General features: G+C 40.9%; 1 protein-coding gene across 2 annotated transcripts in view; it reads left to right on the top strand.

The window, feature by feature from the left end:
- The window catches only part of RBBP5 (RB binding protein 5, histone lysine methyltransferase complex subunit), a 38007-nt gene that overhangs the window by 7510 nt on the left and 10009 nt on the right, over positions 1-20488 (top strand). For both annotated transcript variants that reach the window (XM_082703901.1, XM_082703902.1), the window contains exons 2-10: positions 5287-5312; positions 6166-6338; positions 14133-14273; positions 15188-15350; positions 16573-16682; positions 17935-18054; positions 18144-18297; positions 18394-18465; positions 19097-19214. In XM_082703901.1, the coding sequence (XP_082560027.1) occupies positions 5287-5312; positions 6166-6338; positions 14133-14273; positions 15188-15350; positions 16573-16682; positions 17935-18054; positions 18144-18297; positions 18394-18465; positions 19097-19214 (1077 nt within the window). The remainder of the gene's footprint in view (positions 1-5286; positions 5313-6165; positions 6339-14132; positions 14274-15187; positions 15351-16572; positions 16683-17934; positions 18055-18143; positions 18298-18393; positions 18466-19096; positions 19215-20488) is intronic.

Here is a 20488-nt window from a genome sequence, read left to right as displayed (position 1 = left end):
AGGCAGGCAGAGAGAGAGAGGGAAGCAGGCTTCCTGCTGAGCAGAGAGCCCGATGCGGGGCTTGATCCGAGGACCCTGGGATCATGACCTGAGCTGAGGCAGAGAGGCTTAACCCACTGAGCCACCCAGGTACCCCATAATTCCCATTTTTAATAGGTGACATATAAAAATGTCCCTGTGCCCTCTCCTGCACCCCCAGATGTTCTCTAAATTTTCCTGTGTTTTTTGTTGTTGTTGTTGTTGTTTGTTTTTTAAGATTTTATTTATTTATTAGAGAGCAGGAGTGCAAGCCAGGGTAGAGGCAGAGGGAGAGAGAAAGGGAAAAGAAGACCCTCTGCTGAGCAGGGAGCCTGATTTGGGGCTCAGTCCCGGGTCCCTGGGATCATGACCTGAGCCCAAGGCAGAAGCTTAACAGAGTGAGCCACTCAGGTGCCCCTAAATTTACCTGTTTGATGGATGAAAGTGGCATCTCATTTTTATTTATGTTCCTTTTGTCTTTTGGGTTGTTTTTTCTTACTGATGTATAAGTTGCTTTGTAATACAGGTATCAACTATCAGTCATCTGCCTTGAAAGTTTGTTTGTTTTTTTAAAGAGTTTATTTATTTTTGACAGAGATCACAGTAGGCAGAGAGGCAGGCAGAGAGAGAGAGAGAGGAGAAAGCAGGCTCCCCGCTGAGCAGAGAGCCTGATGTGGGGCTTGATCCCAGGACCCTGAGATTATGACCTGAGCGGAAGGCAGAGGCTTAACCTTAACACTGAGCCACCCAGGTGCCCCAAGGCAAAGGCTTTAACCCACTGAGCCACCCAGGCACCCCGAAAGTTTGTTTCTAAATCTTAATTGTTTATAGGAACTTTGCCATGCAAAATATTAAATTTTTATTTAATCAAACCTATTTCTCTTTTCTTTTGGTGTTCCTCATTTGGTTAAGGTCTTCCCTACCCTAGATAATACATGAGGTCTCCTAGATTTTCTTCTAAGATTCTTGTTCTTTAAAAACATCGATTTACCTGAAATTGATATGTTATATGAGAGGAATTACTTTTTTCTTCTTCCATATGGTCCCTTGTCATTCCCTATATGTTAAATAAATCCTCCACTAAATTGAAATGCCACCTTTATCATATTTCAGCAGCGTCAGTACATTTAGAATTTTTTTTTCACATTTGTCTTTATTCCATCTGGAATTATATAACATTTATTTTTTTAGAGAAAGCCATTAAGTTTTCCCATCCCAGAATGTAGATTGTCTTTTCATTTATTTAGGTTTTATGGCCTTACTTAAGATTTTATAGTTTTCTCCATACATGTCTTGTATCTTCCTCATTACCTTACGACCTGTTCCTTAAATATTTTATGTTTGTAGCCATCATGAGTGGAATTTTTCTTTGTATTTCCATTTTTGGATTCTAATTGCTAATGTAAAGAAAATCTATTAATGTTTGAATATTTTTCTTGTATAAGCCACCTTACCCTATTTTCTTGTTTTTTTAAAAAAAGTTTGTTGGGGCACCTGGGTGGCTCAGTGGGTTAAGCCTCTGCCTTCGGCTCAGGTCATGATCTCAGGGTCCTGGGATCAAGTCCCGAATCGGGCTCTGCTCAGCGGGGAACCTGCTTCCTCCTCTCTCTCTGCCTGCTTCTCTGCCTACTTGTGATCTCCATCTGTCAAATAAATAAAGTCTTTAAAAAAAAAAGTTTGTTTATTTATAAGTAAACTCTGCACCCAACTTGGGGTGGAACTCATGACCTTGAGACCAGGGGTTGCTCACTCTTCTATTGAGCCAGCCAGAAGCCCCTTCCCTATTTTCTTATTAATTAGTTTTCTTATTAGAGTCTCTTGTGTTTTTGTGGTATTCAGTGACAGCAAAAGAGAAATAGTTTTATCTCCTTATATTCAGTGGTTAAACCAGTTATTTCATTTCTTGTATGGTATTAACTAGTAATGATATATCCCTGCCTAGTTGCTGATAGTTATTGAAATGGTTTTAATATTTCACCTTTTGGAATGATAATTGTGTTTTTGGTAGATTTTATCATTTATTGTAGTCCTGTATTCCTTTTTTTTTTTTTAAGACTTTATTTATTTATTTATTTGTCAGAGATAGAGGGAGAGAGAGCCAGCGAGCACAGGCAGACAGAGAGGCAGGCAGAGGCAGAGGGAGAAATAGGCTCCCTGCTGAGCAAGGAGCTGGATGTGGGACTTGATCCTAGGACCCTGGGATCATGACCTGAGCCAAAGGCAGCCGCTTAACCAACTAGGCATCCCCTCTATTCCTTTTATTAGAAGTGATTATGGAGTTCTAGCAAATGTGTTTTCAGTATCTACAGATAGGATAGTGTGGCTGTTGTGCAAACATTCTTGACTCAGGATGTACATTAGAGTGCATCTTGCTGTTAGACTGTTTGGAGTACCCTAGACCCTCATCCTTGTTTCTCTTGCTCTGTCGCAATGTCTTCTTACATGGTCAAATAGCAAACTCTCCAGAAGCTTTGTGGTTCGAATTTGGTTATAATTGTATATACTGTTAGAGGTTACTTTGCAAGTCTGCTGAGTGTGAAGGTGAAATATTGTGTCCCATTTGTGTTGAGAAAATTCTTGTTTTTCTTTTTTGTATTGTCTCTGAGGGTTTGGTGTCAGTTATGTTGGCTTTATAAAACAAAACAAAAAAGAAAAAAACAAAAAAACAAAAAAAAAACACTAGTATTTTTTTCCCGCTCAGAATAGCTTGAATAATCTAGTAATTTTCTGCTGCTTGAGACTAGGAGAAACTGCTCACAAAATCCTTATGGGTCTGCCCCCCTCCTCCCTTTTGATGCTGTGTCTTTAACAGCCTTTCATTGTGTATTTTACTCATTGAGCCAGTCAAGGACTTTTCTTCTGTAGTCAGTTTTGGATATGCGTGTTTTGCTGTAGAAGCCACTCATGTTTTTTGTATCAAGTGTATTATGAAGTTAAATCTCTGACAAGGGTTTTATTTCTCCTCGGCAGCCACGTCTTTGGGCATCCTTTTTTCCCCCAGTATGGATTTAAAAACCTAAGCAATATAATTGTCCCATAAAATGGTAGATGGTGGCAAGATGAAGAGTATAAAGGTGACCTTGAGCATTCTCTGAGGAAAGGGCCTTGCTTCCTGTAGTCCTGCTTGACCGCAGTCTTGATTCTGGTCCTCCAACAGAACCGCCCCCGATGAGCCTGGTCTTTCTCACATGTTGTCAGTTTTTCTTTGTGCTCCTTAAACACTTTACTGTAGTTCTGTTAACTAGGATGATCCGCAAAAAAAGAAAAACCTACCCTAGAAACATAAACCAGATATACAAGGTGTAGTCTGTGTTGAGAGGTGATCGTACGTTAAAAATGGTCCCTGGATCCTGGACTCACTCAGAATCTTCTGCGTGGCTTTCCCTTATAGCAACACAGCCAGTCGTACTCTGCTTCTTCCCCAGTACTTTGTCTTTTCAGGTTGTGGTTTGTTGTTTGTTTTGTTTTTAATTTTTGGATAAATGCTTTTTGTTTGTTTGTTTTTCCCTCAACCACGTGAATGTATAGATCTGTCTTACTGATTTGGAAAGATTTCTGAGCTAAATTGCTAAGGAAACAAGTCATATTATAGATGTAGTGTTTTATTTAAAAAACAGGACTATATACATGAATGCTCATACAAATATATGCTTCTAGATTTACTTATATAAGCATATGGAAATATATGGAAGCTTTTGCCTTGGTGAGTGGGTTGCAGGGAGGAAACGATCATTTGTTGATTTTACATTTCTGTATTGGATGTATTACTTCAGTAACTTACGAAAATTTCTTCAAAAACCTTTTGATCTGGGTGCCTGGGTGCTCAGTCGGTTGGACATCTGCCTTCTGCCCTGGTCGTGAACCTGGGACTCCCTGCTTGGTTGGAGGCCTGCTTCTCTCTCCCCCCCACCCCCAACTCGCACGCTCTTTCCTTCTGAAATGAGTAAATAAAATCTTTAAAAAAATAAAACCTCTCTACTGGTTTCAGGATTTCAGTTCATTCTTTCATAAGTGAATGCAGTCAGTCACCTTAAATCTGGTTCACATTAAATACATCAAGGTAATTACCTTTTGGGGACATTGCGTTTAGTTCCATCTTTTAGTGTTCTTTATTGTAGGGCTGTTTGTTTTTTGTTTTTTAGTGGTTTTCCTGTTTTTACTGTAGTTTTACTTTTCTTTCCTCCTCTTTCCCTCCTCTCCCTCCTCTCTTCCTCTTCCTTTTGTTTTGTTTTGTTTGTTTTGGTTTTGGTTTAAGTAATCCCTACAATCCAACCTGGGGCTCAAACTCCTGATCCCAAGATCAGGAGTTGCATGCTCTTCTACTGAGCCAGCCAGGAGCTCCTGCCCTTTCGTTTTTAATTACACTTTTATAAAGGACAGTCTAATAAAACTGGGTTTCAGACTTTTTTTTAAAGAGTAGACGACTTTTTTTAGATGAAATCTGATTTGGATGCCTTATGTGTGAAACAGCTTTCATGGATCTGTAGTTCTCAGTATAGTTTAAAAACCACTGTAATAACATACTTAGGTAATGTTAAAAGTACATGCTGACCCGGACACTTCGGAGAAGCAGGCGGTATCATCCTGCCGTCATCTGCTGTTCGAGATGTTTGCGACTTGTGTGAACACTGCATTTCAGACAGGAAAAACATGGCTAGGGGTGTTAGCCGCCAAATGTCATTTGCTTAAGAAATTAATATAGAGAGTAGAGAATTGCATCTTTAATCAACTACCAGATTTTGTGACAACATAAATGTCATTGTTAGGAAGGTAAAGGGCCACTTCTGGTTGGCTGCTGTGAATGAAGGTTCTAGAGAGCTCATCCGACTTGAGATAGTTTAACAGATTGGATATTTAAAAGTTTGTAATTCAAAATAGCCAACATAACTCCATTACCTGTTTACATAAATAACATTTTTATTAAAAATAACTTTTGTAAAACAAAATTAGTGAGAAGAGCATTGCTTTACAGTTACAAGTTGCTCTCACTGCTTGCCTAAGTAGAGGTTGGTAGAATTCTTGCATCTACTTTTGCATGCACTCTGTTATATCGCTGGTGCTGTGGCCTCAGGAGTGGGACACGGGAGAGTAAAGAGGCAGAAGCAGTCTTGGTATGGTGATGAAAATAGGTGTGACCCCTCTGGAGTCCCTGAGCCAGAGGCAGTTCCCATCCACACTTCGCAAACCATTGTGTCCGCCAGTTTGTGAGCTGGAGGATTCCTGCTTTGTTGCAAATGCTCCATGAACTCTTTCTGTGCTTTGTTGCAGAGTCCTTTGGGCAGAATTATCCGGAGGTAAGAGTATAGTCTTTTTTTTAGAGTATAATCTTATTGTGAATTTAGGAGTATGATAACTTGCTATCTTTTGTGTTTGAATGGAAAATGTTATTTGATCCTCCCCACCACTTTTCTTTGACAGTAGAAGCTTTAAGTATGATGATACCTCTTACTATGATAAGGAACTCAGTGTTTAATTTTGAGAATAGAGGAAATATATAGGCAATATTGGTGGGAAATCTCACCATAATGTTTTAATTTTACACAGTTCATTTCCCAGTAAATTAAAAACAATTCTTTGAAGAATTTTTCACAATCAGTACTATCACCTGTATGTAGGGTTTTTTTCCTTAGTGCTTTTCTAGTTTCAATCAATCAGTGTTTTTGCATAGTAGTAATATGTATGTTCTACTTTACTTTTTAAAATGTAAGAATATTTTGTAATACTTGAAATGTGTTTCAGTGTAGTCATTATGGTTATTTTAAATGGCTTGTTACGAACACAAAATAATGTATTTGACTTTCCTAATATTGCACATACAGGTTGTTCTAAACTGTTTTTCTTGGACTAAATCCCAAGAACTGATTATAGGGTCAGTAGGATGACTCTTTTCAGTGAATCTTGTTATATTTTGCCTAATTGCCCTGCTCGGTGGGTTCAAAGTCATACTGGTAATGAATGGGATTTATCACATGTGTTTATCACTTCCTTGTTTTGGCTAGTCTAATAGGTACAAGAAGACACATAGTTTCTTTTGGCATACATCATAATTTAAAGAGAACTGTCATATAGGTGATAGAGAGTCTTTAAGAAATAATTTGGGTACCTGGATGGCATTGTCTATATTCTTGTATTTGTTTTAATTTTTAGGAAGCCGATGGAACCTTGGATTGTATCAGCATGGCCCTGACTTGCACCTTTAACAGGTGGGGCACACTGCTTGCGGTTGGCTGTAACGATGGCCGAATTGTCATCTGGGATTTCTTGACAAGAGGCATTGCTAAAATAATTAGCGCGCACATCCATCCCGTTTGTTCTTTATGGTAAGAAATTGTAACACTAATATGTTGAATCTGAGTTGAATTAGGGGGATGAGTGGTGACTGTGAAATTGCCAATCTAATTGTACTAGATATTTTAATGCTTAGAGTTTTAAGTGTTCAGCCATTAGTACAATTTCTCATAGCATCTGTAGATCTTGAAAAAATGCTGTCCTTGGAGCACCTTTTTTTTTTTTTTAAAGATTTTATTGATTTATTTATTTGACACACAGAGAGAGAGAGACCACAAGTAGGCTGAGAGGCAGGCAGAGAGAAGGGGAAGCAGGCTCCCCGCAGAGCAGAGAGCCTGATGCGGGGCTCAATCCGGGACTCTAAGATCATAACCTGAGCCGAAGGCAGAGGCCTAAACCACTGAGCCACCCAGGTGCTCCATCCTTGGAGCACTGTTGTCAGGGAGAAATTGAGTGTACTTATGGATCTGCGTCGGGTTCTATCTGAGAATATTTCAGTGCTGAAATGAGATATTTACAGATTGCAGCTGTAGTAGCATATGTGATATTGGCCTTTCATTTAGAATGGACAATCTTGATTAGGAGGGAAGTGCAGAAGTCATCTGCTTCAGCTTTGTTCAAGTTCTTGAATTCCAGCAGTCTTAGTGCTCACATGCATGTCTGTTCCTTCACTGAATCATAGTTGAGATAATCTATCAAATAGATTGAGCTAAACTCCAGTGATCAACTCCAGTGATCAACTCCAGATCAACTCCCATTGATCTCTTTCTTACTCTCAGTGACTACTGTGTTTGCTTCGGAAAGTTTTGTTTTAGGGCAGCTCTTCTTCTAAATGAGCTTGGACCAAAAAAGGCATCTTATCAGATCTAGATTTTTTTTTTTTTAAGATTTTATTATATTTTTTAAAGAGCGAGCAAGTGTGTGCAAGTACGCTGGGGGTAGAGTAGAAGGGGAGGGAGAAGGACAGGCGGACTCCACACTGAACAGGAGTCCATGTGCGGCTCAGTCTCACGACCTCGAGATCAGGACCTGGGCTGAAATCAGAAGTAAGATGTTGGGCGCCTGGGTGGCTCAGCTGGTTAAGCGACTACCTTTGGCTCAGATCGTGATCCCGGAATCCCGGGATGGAGTCCTACATGAAGCTCCCAGTTCCACGGGGAGTCTGCTTCTCCCTCTGACCTTATCCCCTCTCATGCTCTCTCTCACGGTCTCTCTTTCAAATAAATAAATAAAAACCTTAAAAAAAAAAAAAAAAAGGTAAGATGTCCAACCAACTGAGTCATCCAGGCACCCCATAATCAGATCTAGATTTATGGAGCTGTAACCCATTTTCTTTTGTGTAAATGGAAATGGCAGCTGTATTGTAAAGCACTGGATTGGGAGGAGGTCTGAATCCCAGTCTAGGATTGGCTGCTAATGAACCAGATTTGGCCAAAACTTGTCTGTAATATGCAAAATGAGAGTATTAGCCACTCCTACCTATTAAAATAATGCATTTATTTTTATTATAAAATAATATATTATCATTTAGAACACTATGGAAAATACAGCAAAGGAAAAAGAAGTACTAGTATCTCCCGTAGTCCCACCACCCAAGTAATTACTACCATAAAGATTTTAGTCCGTTTTTATATATGTCTTTTAAAGAGCAGAATTTAGGGGCACCTGGGTGGCTCAGTGGGTTAAAGCCTCTGCCTTCGGTTCGGGTCGTGATCTCAGGGTCCTGGGGTCGAGCCCTGTATTGGGCTCTCTGCTCTGTGGGGAGTCTGCTTCCCCCTCTCTCTCTGCCTGCCTCTCTGCCTACTTGTGATCTCTCTCTCTCTCTCTCAAATAAATAATAAAATAAGATCTTTTTAAAAAGGGCAGAATTTATAATTGTGCTATGTTCTGTTTTATATTTTGCTTTTTTTCCTCTGTAACACCAGACAGTTTCCTACTTTCATAGCCTCTACAAACTTTTTTTTTTTTTACAGTTATATATCTTCTCATGGATAAATTATAATTTATTTAACTTTTTTTTATAGTTTCTCTGCTACATGTTTTTAGTAAATGTGTTTGTGCATAAACTTTTTCACTTACATATTCATTCATTCGACAACACTGAGCATGAATTATGCAGCAGGTACAGGTCCTGAAGCTTTATGGTTCCTGGGTAAGAAATGTGTTTGGGGTTCAGTGGAGGCGAAGGTGCAAAGGAGGAGATGACCCATGTCCTGGAGGAGAACAGTAGTCAGGAAAGGCTTCTAGGCAAGATAATATCTAACCTCAAACTTGTAAGTTATAGGTGTTTGCCAGTTGTATTCCAAGCAAAGGACGTTGCCCAGGCAAAGGTCCATTAGCTTCAAACAAGCACGAGAAATGGGGAACTGCAGGTGCTTCAAGACAGCTGGATTGTGGCGTGGGAGATGTGATGGGGGCAAGAGCCAGTAAGCGGAGATCCTCATGGAGGATGTTGTGTACCATGGTATGAATTTGAACTTCATCTTGTAGGTAACTATGAATCCATTAAGACATCATAGGGAAGAAAAGTGGTATGATGAGCTTTTTATTTAAGAAAAAAATGTGTTAAAGAGATTGAAGGAGACAGAGAATGAAGATAAGGGAAGCACAGAGATCTCGGCTAGAGATGATGAGCTCAGCAGCCCCACGACTATGACTGAGCGGTACTGATAGAGGAGAGGACAGAAGTTCGAGTCCTGGTCGTAGTCAGATGAGTCTGAGCCAAGTGCCAAAGTTAGGATGATCCTCAGAGTTCTGGCTTAGATGAAGATACTAATGTAGAATTTAGGGGGAAGTGGTTTAAGTTTGAGGTCATGGCTGTGTGTCTCCTATTATTTTATTGCAAATATTTGTCCTGTGAGTATCTTTACTGCGAGACGGTAAGTGCTGTGATTCATGAACCTTGAATGCCATTTTACTCCATACTCCTAGCTTCTGGGTTTTGTGTTTGTGTTTTTCCCCAGGCTTCTAACTTTGTACCTGCTTATAGAGTTTGGAATTGTTGGCTATATTATTATTATGTTTTTCAGTGGGAGAGCCCCTCTTAGTTTTCACTTGTTTATAATTTCATTTTCAAAATTAGAGTCCTTTCTATTTTAACAGAAATACAGGCTTACGGTGGGAAAAAGAGAAAAGGGTATTATAATACAAAAGGATTTAAAGAAAAAATGGGGGTCCTGGGTGGCTAAGTTGGTTGGGCGTCTGCCTTCAGCTTAGGTCACAGTCCCAGTACCCTGGGATGGAGCCTCACACTGGGCCCCCTGTTTGGCAAGATGTCTGCATCTCCCTCTCCCACTCTCCCTATGCCCCTCCCCCTGGCTCATGTTCTCTCTCTCTCTCACTTTCTTCCTTGTTCTCAAAAATTTTTTTAAGGAATTTATTTATGACAGAGCAGAGAGGGGACACAAGCAGGGGGAGTGGGAGAGGGAGAAGCAGGCTTCCCACTGAGCAGGGAGCCCGATGTGGGGCTCCATCCCAGGATCCCAGCATTGCGACTTGAGCCGAAGGTAGACACGTAATGACTAAGCCACCCAGGTACCCCTAAATAAATAAAATCTTTTAAGAAAATGGAGTGATAACTAACGTTCTGTCCTGTAGTCAGGTTGTACTGTAAGACTTACAAGAAGCAAGGAAAGCTGTCCCTTTTTTCTCCTCAGTCCCAGTATGGTCTGGTTCCCTGTGTGCTTTTGTTTTTTGATCTGTTTTTTTTCTGGTATTTATCTTCATATTTCTAGATAATATGTATATGTTACTTTTTCTTGGTTTGTTGATTTCAGAAATTATCCATGGACATCCTGCTATACTGCCTGCAAGTTTTAGCCCACTGTCTTACCCTCCTATCATTCACTGAAATGGGTGTGTCACTGGCTTTCTTGTTGTGAATCCTAACAGAAGGGCATCTTCAGGTGGCTCAGTCGGTTAAACGTCTGCCTTTGGCTCAGGTCGTGATCCCAGGGTCCTGGGATAGAGTCCCAGCTCCAGCTTGCAACTCAGCAGGGAGTCCGCTTCCTCCTCTGCCTGCCCATCCCCGTGCTTGTGTGTGCGCTCCAGTGCTCGCTTGCACTCTCTCTCTCTCTCTCTCTGACAAATACTCTTAAAAAAAAAAAGAAGGGCATCTTCAGGCCTCTTTTTTTTTTTTTAGGTTCGCATTCTCTAAAAGGATCTTCTTTCTGTTTGCCTTTCTGAGAATTAAGCATGACTGCAGGTGTTCTAGAGCTGGTGGGAGAGAGGCACCAGAGTCCTTTGGTATGCAGACTTGAACTTGATCCCTTTATAGTCACTTCCTTATTTTACCCCTGCCTTTCTCTGGCCCTTGAGTCCCAGGTCTGGGCAAACGTTCATCTTGTCTCTGATACAAATAATTGTTAATGTTTTTTGAATCGTCATTATGTGCCAGGTATTGGGATAGAAATTTTATATATACTGATCTTAACTCTGTCAACAGTCTTCTGCTGGGTAGGTAATATTATTGCTCCCGTGTTATAGGCGAGGAAATGAAAGCTCAGAACGGTCTATAACTTGCCCAGGATCGCATAGCTACAAGGTGGTAATGTCCAGGTTTCAGCATAAGCCTAACTCTTGAGCCTGCATCCTTAACCACGGAGATACACTGCCAGCCGAGTTCCTCGGGCCGCAACTCCTCTTCATTGTAAAATTGGGGTAAAGAAATACTGGTTTTGGGTTTCTCTGTCCCTTATGTTTCTTTTTCTTTTTCATTTTTATAAAAATTTATTTATTTTGTCCCTTCTGTTTCTCACTTTTCCCCTGCCTTCCTTTGGGTTTCTTGAACATTTTTCAGAATTCCATTTTATCTGCAGCAGTCCCCCTTATCTGTGGTTTCCCTTTCCGTGGTTTCAGTTACCTGTGATCAGCCACAGTTAGGCAACTGATGATTCTGACATGTCAGAAGGGCAGTAGTGGCCTAAGGCTGCATCACGGTGCCTGTGTCATTCCCTGTGCTACATGTCCTCACATGGGCACTCCGTTATCCCACACCACACAGGAGGGTGCACAGGAAGAGAATTTGAGGGAGAGAGACCACAGACAACTTTGATTGTCTTATTGTGCCAAACTTATAAATGAAACTTTCTCATAGGTATGTTACTTACCTGAAAACACAGTCTATGTGGTGTTTGTTACTGTTGGTGGCCTCAGGCGTCCATTGGGGGGGTCTTAGAATCCCCCATGAATAAGAGGGAACTGTATAATATTTTTGAGGGTACCTGTGTAACTTTTCAGTGGTTACTAGATACCACATTGTGTACACCTAACTTATTACAGCCTACTGGTGTTGACATTTTACCAGTTCAAGTGAAGTGTAGAAATGGTAAAATGGTAAAATTTCTATTTCTGTTTACCCTCCTTTGTAAATATTTCCTCTGTATATGTTGAGACCCACATAAGACAGTGTTACAATTTTTGGTTCATATGTCAAAACAAGAACGAAAAAAATTGACCTTATTTACCTATATTTTTATTCTTTTCATAGTCTTTTTCCCTCATGTTCTAAGATTCCTTCTTTTATCATTTCCTTTCCATTTAGAAAACTTCCTTGACTCATCCTTTTAGGGTAGATCTGGCCAAAGGTCTTGACTTTCCTTTTTGCTCCTGCAGGATATTTTTGCTGACAATAGAATTTGGGTTGGCAGCTCTTTTTCTCTCAGCACGGGAAGAGGGCACCCCTTCCTTCCATGCTTTCTGGTGGGAAATCTGCACGTGACTTGCTTCCATAGGCAACATGTCCTTCCTCTTTCTTTGTCTTTAGGCTTCAGAGGTTTGTCTCTGTATCTTGGACTCACCCTGTTGGAAGTTTGCTCAGCTTCTTGAATCTGTAGGTTTTCTGTCTTTTGCCAGATTTGGGAAAATTTCAGGCCTTATTCCTTCAGTACCTGAAAGCCGCATTCTTTCTTCTCTTCTAGGACTCTGGTGACGTGGATCGTAGATCTTTTATTACAGTCCCACAAGTCCCTGAGGTTCTGCTCTTTTTTTTTTTTTTTTGGTCTGTTTTTTCTCTTACTCAGATTGACTCTCTTTTCCAGTTCACGGATTCTTTCCTTCTCCATTGGCTCCTGAACCCATCTATAGGATTACTTATTTCAGTTTGTGTTTCATTTCTAAAATTCAGGTCTTCCCTACATCTTTTATTTCTTTGCTGATACTTTGTTTTGTTTTCATTTATTTCAAGCATGTTCGTAATTACTTACTGAAACACATTTATGATGGCTGCATTAAAATCCTTGTCAGATAATTCTAACATCTGTATTATGTCACTGTTAGTATCTGTTGATTGTCTTATCTCATTCAGGTTGAGATTTTTGTTGTTGTTCTTGGATTAATAGTCATTTTCAATTGAAGCTTGGGCGTTTTGGGTATTGTGTTGTAAGACTGTAGGGCGTACTTAAATCTTGTGTCTTAACTGGCCTCCTTTGACACTGTACCAGCAGAGAAGAAAGGGTGATGTCTTGTTAATTGCCAGGTGGGTTAGATGTCCAAGCTTTTTGGCTTCACTGTGCTAGGTGGGGATGGAAGTGGAGGTTCCCCACTGGCCTCCTGGTCTGAACCATGCTGGCTGGGAGGGATAGGAGTACCTTCTTCCTGTTCTCCAGTGGCCTCCACTGCTGTGGGAGCCCTCGTTCTAGGCTGGTGGGTATGGAAATCTGGCTGCCTGCTGAGGTTTCTCTGGGACCAGTGTAGTTAGTGGAGAAGGGTGCCTTGCTATGACTAGGAAAGAGTGGAGGTCTAGATTCTGTTTAGATTCTGTTGACTGGGATGGAAGTGGGGCTGCAGTTTTTTCCACAGTGGTTGCTGGAGTCGAGTCATTATCTCCTAGAAGTTTTGTGTCTCTCTGTGCCGTCCTTTGCTGGTCCTTTGGTTAATGAAAGCAGGCTCTCCTTGAGGCCTTATTTGTGTGAGCCTGTTGGTATGGTTGGGCTGTTGGTTTCTCCATCACTCAGTCTGGGACATATGTAAGGCAAAAAAGAGAATCCAAGGAACTTTTTTTTTTTTTTTTTAAAGATTTTATTTATTTGACCGAGAGAGAGATCACAAGTGGGCAGAGAGGGCAGAGAGGCAGCTAGAGAGAGAGTCCAAGGAACTTTCTAATGTGTCATTCCTCATATCCTGTAGTCTCTAGCCAGTCAGTCTTTCCTCTGCCCTTCAGGGTCTTTTTTTTTTTTTTTTTTTTAAATAAAGATTTTGTTTATTTGAGAGAGCACAAGCAGGAGCAGCGACAGAGGGAGAGAGAGAGCCTGACGGAGAGCTCGATCCCAGCACCCTGAACTGAAAGCAGATATTTAACCGACTGAGCCACCCAGGCGCCCCCAGTCTTTTTGTGTTTGTTTTATGTATAATGTTCAGGGTGTTTAGCTATACTTAGCAGGAGGAATTAAATCCTTTCTTAGTTATTTTAAGTAACAGATACTTCCTTCTGTTGTTTTGTGTACGCTGTGGTGGTGCCGTTTCTGGGACAGCTTCAGAAAGCTCAGGTGCTCCCTCACCCCCGACCCCCGAAATACTTGTTACCTCAGCATTTAAGGGCAAGCAGACTGTAGACTCTTAAAAGTTTGAGTCTTTTATTTCCTGGAGCCACTTGTTACTGTTGTCTTGAACTGTTAACAAGCATTTGTTACTCCATACAAAAATGTCATGAAGATATTAGTCATTGTTTTGTTGGGAAAGTTTGTGGATTTGAGTAAATATAAAAAGAAAGAATTACTGTTGGCTTTTACAGCTAGGGCAGGATGTGACGCGTGTATTTTTATCTTTAAGAGTTGGTACAGTGTACCTGAACTTACGATGTGTGCTAAACTACCCCCTTTTTCTCCTAGCTGGAGTCGAGACGGCCATAAGCTCGTGAGCGCTTCCACGGACAACATAGTGTCGCAATGGGACGTTCTTTCTGGCGACTGCGACCAGAGGTTTCGGTTCCCCTCACCCATCCTGAAAGTCCAGTACCATCCGCGAGATCAGTATGTTTCATCTGCACGGCTCCCCCTGGGGCAGGGTCTCATTCTCTGTGGACTAGCTCGAGGCTTATGACAGTTGCAGTGGGGGGCTCTAGGAGGCAAGAGCACACATCTCTTCACATCATCTGCATAAAATGATGTTTCTGTCTAAGTTGGCTCCACTGCATAGTTTTTAAGGAGACTGTTACTGTGTCATATAATTAAAAAACCAGGCAGTGTTCAGGCTTTGGAAGTGGGCAGAGGTAGGAAGAAGAATAGTTAACTGGTCCTTGACCTGGAGCTTTATATACACACAGACACACACACACAGACACACACACACACACACACACAGATGCACGCCCGCCCGCCCCTTATCCTCCATCCTCCCCTGGTTATTTGAATTTCTTGAGAGGGAAATAGTTTGAATATTAAAACTACTTTTTTAAAAAAATGAAACTACGTTTAAAACTACATTTAAGAAAAAGAGTTACCCACCATTCCATTACCCAGACATAACTGTCTTCATTTCTCTTGGTTCTTTATTAGTCAAGTTCTCTCTAAGTATAATGCTTGTGATCTAGTGCTGTATATAGCTCACAAAGCACGTTCTGTGCAGATGAGATGTACATAAATTATGTATATTACACAGTTTTCATTAGCATTTTGCCTTTTTATTGCATTCATATTTCTTCTTCTAGTTTGCTGCTACTTCATATTTATTTTTAATGACTGCATTTTATTTTGTCAAACTAGGATCCCAACAGCTATGTTCAGTCATTTCCCTGTTATTAGACATTCAGGCTTTTTCACTCTTTTAAATTTGCTTGAGCTGGGAGAGTTGATGGAAGTAGTGACAGGGCTCAGGGAAGAGGGCAGGAGAATCAGCCTTCTGATACCAAAGCAACAGCCAATGTACTGTTCATATTTTTAAACAGGAACAAGGTTCTCGTGTGTCCCATGAAATCTGCTCCTGTCATGTTGACCCTTTCAGATTCCAAGCATGTTGTTCTGCCGGTAGACGATGACTCCGATTTGAACGTGGTTGCGTCTTTTGATAGGCGAGGGGAATATATCTATACGGGAAATGCAAAAGGCAAGGTAAGCCTGGAAGCTAGTGAAATAAGCATCATTCGTCCTGTGCACTGGTTTACTTCATGTGGACTTGTTCTGCTTCCTTTGAAATATTTTTTATCCCTGGACTAAGCATGTCTCCTCCTTTTGGCAACTGTGGCCTGCTTTTATCTCACGCCTTCGAGATAATTCCTGTTGTGTTGATTTAGAGCGATCAGAGACTTCTTGGGCTAGAAAGGGTAGAAGGGCCTTTTTGCTAAGAACGAAGGGCTGTGACTCATTTATAAAATTTAAAAGCCATATTATAAAATGGAACACATTTGATGAAAATGTCTTAATAGTTCTGTAAATACTGTATAATTCAGGCCAGCTTAACTTATAGTTTTGTGGAGTAAGAAGTTAGCTGGGCTTTTAAGGTCCCTGTTTTATTTTGGGTTTTTGTTTGTTTGTTTGTTTTTAAAGATTCGAGCTTGGTGCACACCCATGTGCATGAGTGGAGGGGAGGGGCAGAGGGAGTTGGTAAGGGAGAGAAGCAGATTCTCTGCTGAGTGTGGGACCTGATCTCCTGACCCTGAGACCCAGACTGAGCCGAAACCAAGAGTCTGATGCTCAGATGACTGAGCCATGCAGGCGCCTCTTTAAGGTCCCTTTTAAGCTTAGAGTTTGTATAGGCTTGTTTTGGGTTTTTTGTTGTTGTTTTTTGTTTTTGGTGATTGGGGTATATAGGCTATTATAATTTCATGGCTGCCTTAGAAAGTGGCCATTTTTTGAAATGGTGGTAAAATACACATAACGTAAAATACAACATAAAATTTACCATCTTAACCATTCTTAAGTGTGTAGTTTTGTGGTATTAACTACATTCACATTATTGTGTACCCATCACCACCACTTATCTCCAAAAATTTTTTTCATCTTATAAAACTGAAACCCGGTACTTACTAAGCAGAAACCTATTCCTTGTTCCTTCCCCAGCCCCTGGCAACCATCACTCTACTTTCTAGATCTATGAATTTGGCTCCCCTAGGTACCTTATGTAAGTGGACTCATACAGTATTTGTCTTTAACACTAAACGTTGTATTTTAAGAACATATTAAGACATGGTTTGAAGAGTTAAAGGACAGTATCAGTTCATCAGGTTGAATACACGAGGTGTTTATATTTTTACTCAGTCTCAGAAACGGAAGCCAGATCTAATAACTGTAAGTTATCAGAATGCTTAACATTTTTTTTTCCTTTGAACTTTAGATTTTGGTCCTAAAAACAGATTCTCAGGATCTTGTTGCTTCCTTCAGAGTAACAACTGGAACAAGCAATACCACAGCGATTAAGTCCATAGAGTTTGCCCGGAAGGGGAGGTGAGACCTTGTCTTTTTAGGGACAGTTTTAAAAGTGAGTAGAATGCAAAAATACATTGAGATTCACAGTTTTTGTGTATATGATACCTAAATCTTTAAGAAAGTTTACTTTAAAAATAACTAGAAACTGTCAGTATCTGGTTTTTCACGTTCATAAAATTTATTGCACTGAGTTGGCAGTCACATCCTCTTTTTCTGGAGACAAGCAGGCCGTCCCTTTGTAGGAAAGATATCTGGGTGTAAATGCTTAGAGGTATAATGCCTGCCACACGGTACACTCTGGGTAAAGATCAGCTGTTTTTATAACCCGAAGTGATGTTGCAGAATTCTCACCATAATTGAACATACAGTCTATTTACATAAAACTATTTACCCTTTTAGTTTCAGATGTTTTCCAGGTAAGTTTGGTTACCCAGCTAGAAGTAGATATGTCAAAAGAAATGAGTTAGGTTGTCAGCATCAGGAAGAGAGGTGCCAGTCCTGTCTCCTATAGGGGCAGCCTCTACTTTGGACATTCATGTTCAAAATTTTTTTGAATTCAGGAAAGCTTAGTGACTTCCGTAGGAAAATAGTGAAATCATTTATTTTTTTAGGGAGATTTCCAACGTCATTATAGTAAAAAGTTGAACATTTTATTTATTTATTTTTTAAAAAATATTTTATTTATTTATTCGACAGAGATCACAGGCAGGCAGACAGGCAGAGAGAGGGGGGAAGCAGGCTCCCCACTGAGCAGAGAGCCCAATGCGGGGTTTGATCCCAGGAGCCCGGGACCATGACCCAAGCTGAAGACAGAGGCTTCAACCCACTGAGCCACCCAGGCCCCTCAGAAGTTAACATTTTAAAATGACAGCTTATCAGCTCATTAGGAAAATTATATTATGTATAAGATAGGCCAGAGAAATGAAGCATTCATTGTATGTGTAAGTACGACCTTGTGAATCTAGCAAGCTGGTTTTGGTTTAGAGGTCTTGGATTTTAATCAAATACTCAAGATTTTTAAAAAATTTCTGAAGATCAGTTTGTGCACATAGGGTTCAGGGGTACACAGAAAGCATACAACATAACTTCACTTCAAATTCTCTTTCGCTTTGGAAGGTGGCAAGTAAATATATAAGTGTTCCAGCCTATCACGGAGTCTCCTCTCACTGGAGTCGTTTTTCTGTGGTACTGTTCTAACAGGTAGGAACAGAAAACGTTCACAGAAATGGATTTCTGACTTCCTGTGTTGATGTTTTTATCCTTTCTCTAGTTGCTTTTTAATTAACACAGCAGATCGGATAATCCGAGTTTATGATGGCAGAGAAATCTTAACTTGTGGAAGAGATGGAGAGCCCGAGCCCATGCAGAAGTTGCAGGACTTGGTAAATAGGTGTGTATGGTCACCTAGAAGAATATGGGGCAGTTACATGACCTGAGCTCCGCTTCCGGTTCTCCTTGGGTGCTTTCTTTGTCCTTCAGGACCCCATGGAAGAAATGTTGTTTCTCTGGGGATGGAGAGTACATAGTGGCTGGCTCGGCCCGGCAGCATGCCTTGTACATCTGGGAGAAAAGCATTGGCAACCTGGTGAAGATCCTCCACGGGACAAGAGGAGAGCTCCTCTTGGATGTGGCTGTGAGTAGGACTGGAGCTTGCTCTTGTTATTGATGTGTAACAGACCATCTCGGACCCGTTCTTAGAGCCGATTGTCCTTTCTTTCCTTCAATTTAGTGGCATCCTGTTCGACCCATCATAGCATCCATTTCAAGTGGAGTGGTATCTATCTGGGCACAAAACCAAGTAGTAAGTATTTTTTCTGCTTCAGTTGCTTTGAAGCTAGATATCCTTCCTTTCTATCACAGATCCTTCTAGGTTGTAAGCTAAAAACGACCTATTTAATTTCTTTTGCATGTGATTCTTGTAACCTAATTAAATCCGTTCAGTTTTGCTTTATTTTGATAGGAAGGTTTTGGTCCAAAGCTGATTTACTACCTCTGTCTTCAGGGAGAAAGTCTGGTATACTTTCTGTTACATTCCTCTGTTACCTGAGAGTGAGTTTTCTTTTGCTTTTCTTACTTTCAACTTTGTTAGTTTCTGTTTTATATCATGGTTTTATTTTGAACAACCTTTATTATGTTTGTAATCCTTATACTCCTAAGAAAATGTAGCGTTCTACCTGATAATTACATCTTGAGAAGATTAAAGATGGCACTTCTCATGAAAGAACTGTGGTTTAAGAACTTGGAAAGTTTAAGATCTAAATACCTTAAGACAGTAAAACCTAGAGATACCTCATTTTTCTTACCTGCCAGATTCATTCTCCCGAGTTCTGAGTCTCGCGCGTGCTCCGATCTTTCGTTCCTGTCAGTAATGTGGAGCTCGCGGATCCCTGCGGGCTCACACGGTTAAGTAGTGTGTTCTGTTTGCGGCGTAGGAAAACTGGAGTGCCTTTGCCCCAGACTTCAAGGAGTTGGATGAAAATGTGGAATATGAGGAAAGGGAATCTGAGTTTGATATTGAAGATGAAGATAAGAGTGAGCCTGAGCAGACAGGTAAAATTTCTCGACTGCAGTCTCTCTTTCTTCACGCTTCCACAGTTTTGCCAGTGCTCTGAGAGTCTCCTTGTGGCTTGCACCAGCAGAGGGCTTCAGTGAGCTTTTTTGCCAGGGTTCAGCAGCTCTCTTGCCATTTCATTGTGTTTCCTGGTGAATTAAGGATGATCACGTGATCACATGATCACTTGCACGAGCCGGGTGCTCAGTCCGTGTTAGATACTGTCACCCCCACGGCAGGAAGAGGAAGGTAAATAGCACGAGTTCTGGAGTTTGACTGCCTAGGGAAAATTGCTTATTACTCTCTAAACCTGAGTTTCCTCATCTGTAAAATAGTGGTAATAAGAAACCTGCCTTCTAGGGTTGGGGGGAATAAGAGAATTCGTGTAAGGCACCAGGGTAGGGCCTAGACCAAGGTAAGCGTTCAGATGTTATATTTGATTAGGATTTTGATAGTGATCAATGTTTGTTTGCTTTTTAAGTAAACTCTGTGCCTAATGCAGGGCTTGAACTCACAACCCCAAGAGCAGGAGTCGCCAACTCTACTGACTGACCCAGCCAGGCGTCCCTCATTATTTTTATCTCAATTTCTGAACTAGGTAGGAAGCTCCTTTAGAATAGAGATTTGACTTTTTATTTATTTGACAGACAGAGATCACAAGTAGGCAGAGACAACAGGCAGAGAGAGAGGAGGAAGCAGGCTCCCCACTGAGCAGAGAGCCCGATGCCAGGCTCGATCCCAGGACCCTGGGATCATGACCTTAGCCGAAGGCAGAGGCTTTAACCCACTGAGCCACCCAGGCACCCCTGGGTGAGGTTTGACTTTTTAATCCCCATGGTTGTCTAACACAGGGCTTTATATCTAATAGGGGTTCTTGTGTTCAAATGCTTAGTATTCCTGGTTGTAAGTTAATTACTCACTAAGTAATTAATGCCACAGGTCATAGCCTGCTGGACCATTTGATGGTGCCAGGAATCCGGGAATTGGGATTGGGGTTGGTTCTTCCAGCTTGGAAGTGCTGGTTCTTACTTGTGTAATACATGTGCATCTCTACCCCCCAACCACTGCCATGTTTTAGGAAGGTCACCAGGGAGGCGGCATGTTCTGGATTGTGTTGATGCTGCTGGATTATGTTGTGTGAAGCCTTTCCAAACTCACATAAGTTGTTACTCCTTCTCACCTCCCTAGCACATCACACTTACTATATCAAATTGAAATTATCTGTTTATCTGTTTCCCTGGTTAGGTTTCTTTCTTTTCTTTTTTTTTTTTTT

Source organism: Mustela nivalis, assembly GCF_964662115.1.
Source record: "Mustela nivalis genome assembly, chromosome: 16".
NCBI lineage: Eukaryota > Metazoa > Chordata > Mammalia > Carnivora > Mustelidae > Mustela > Mustela nivalis.
The sequence above is the reverse complement of the archived record's forward strand: the minus strand, read 5'-3'. Positions and strand labels throughout refer to the sequence as shown.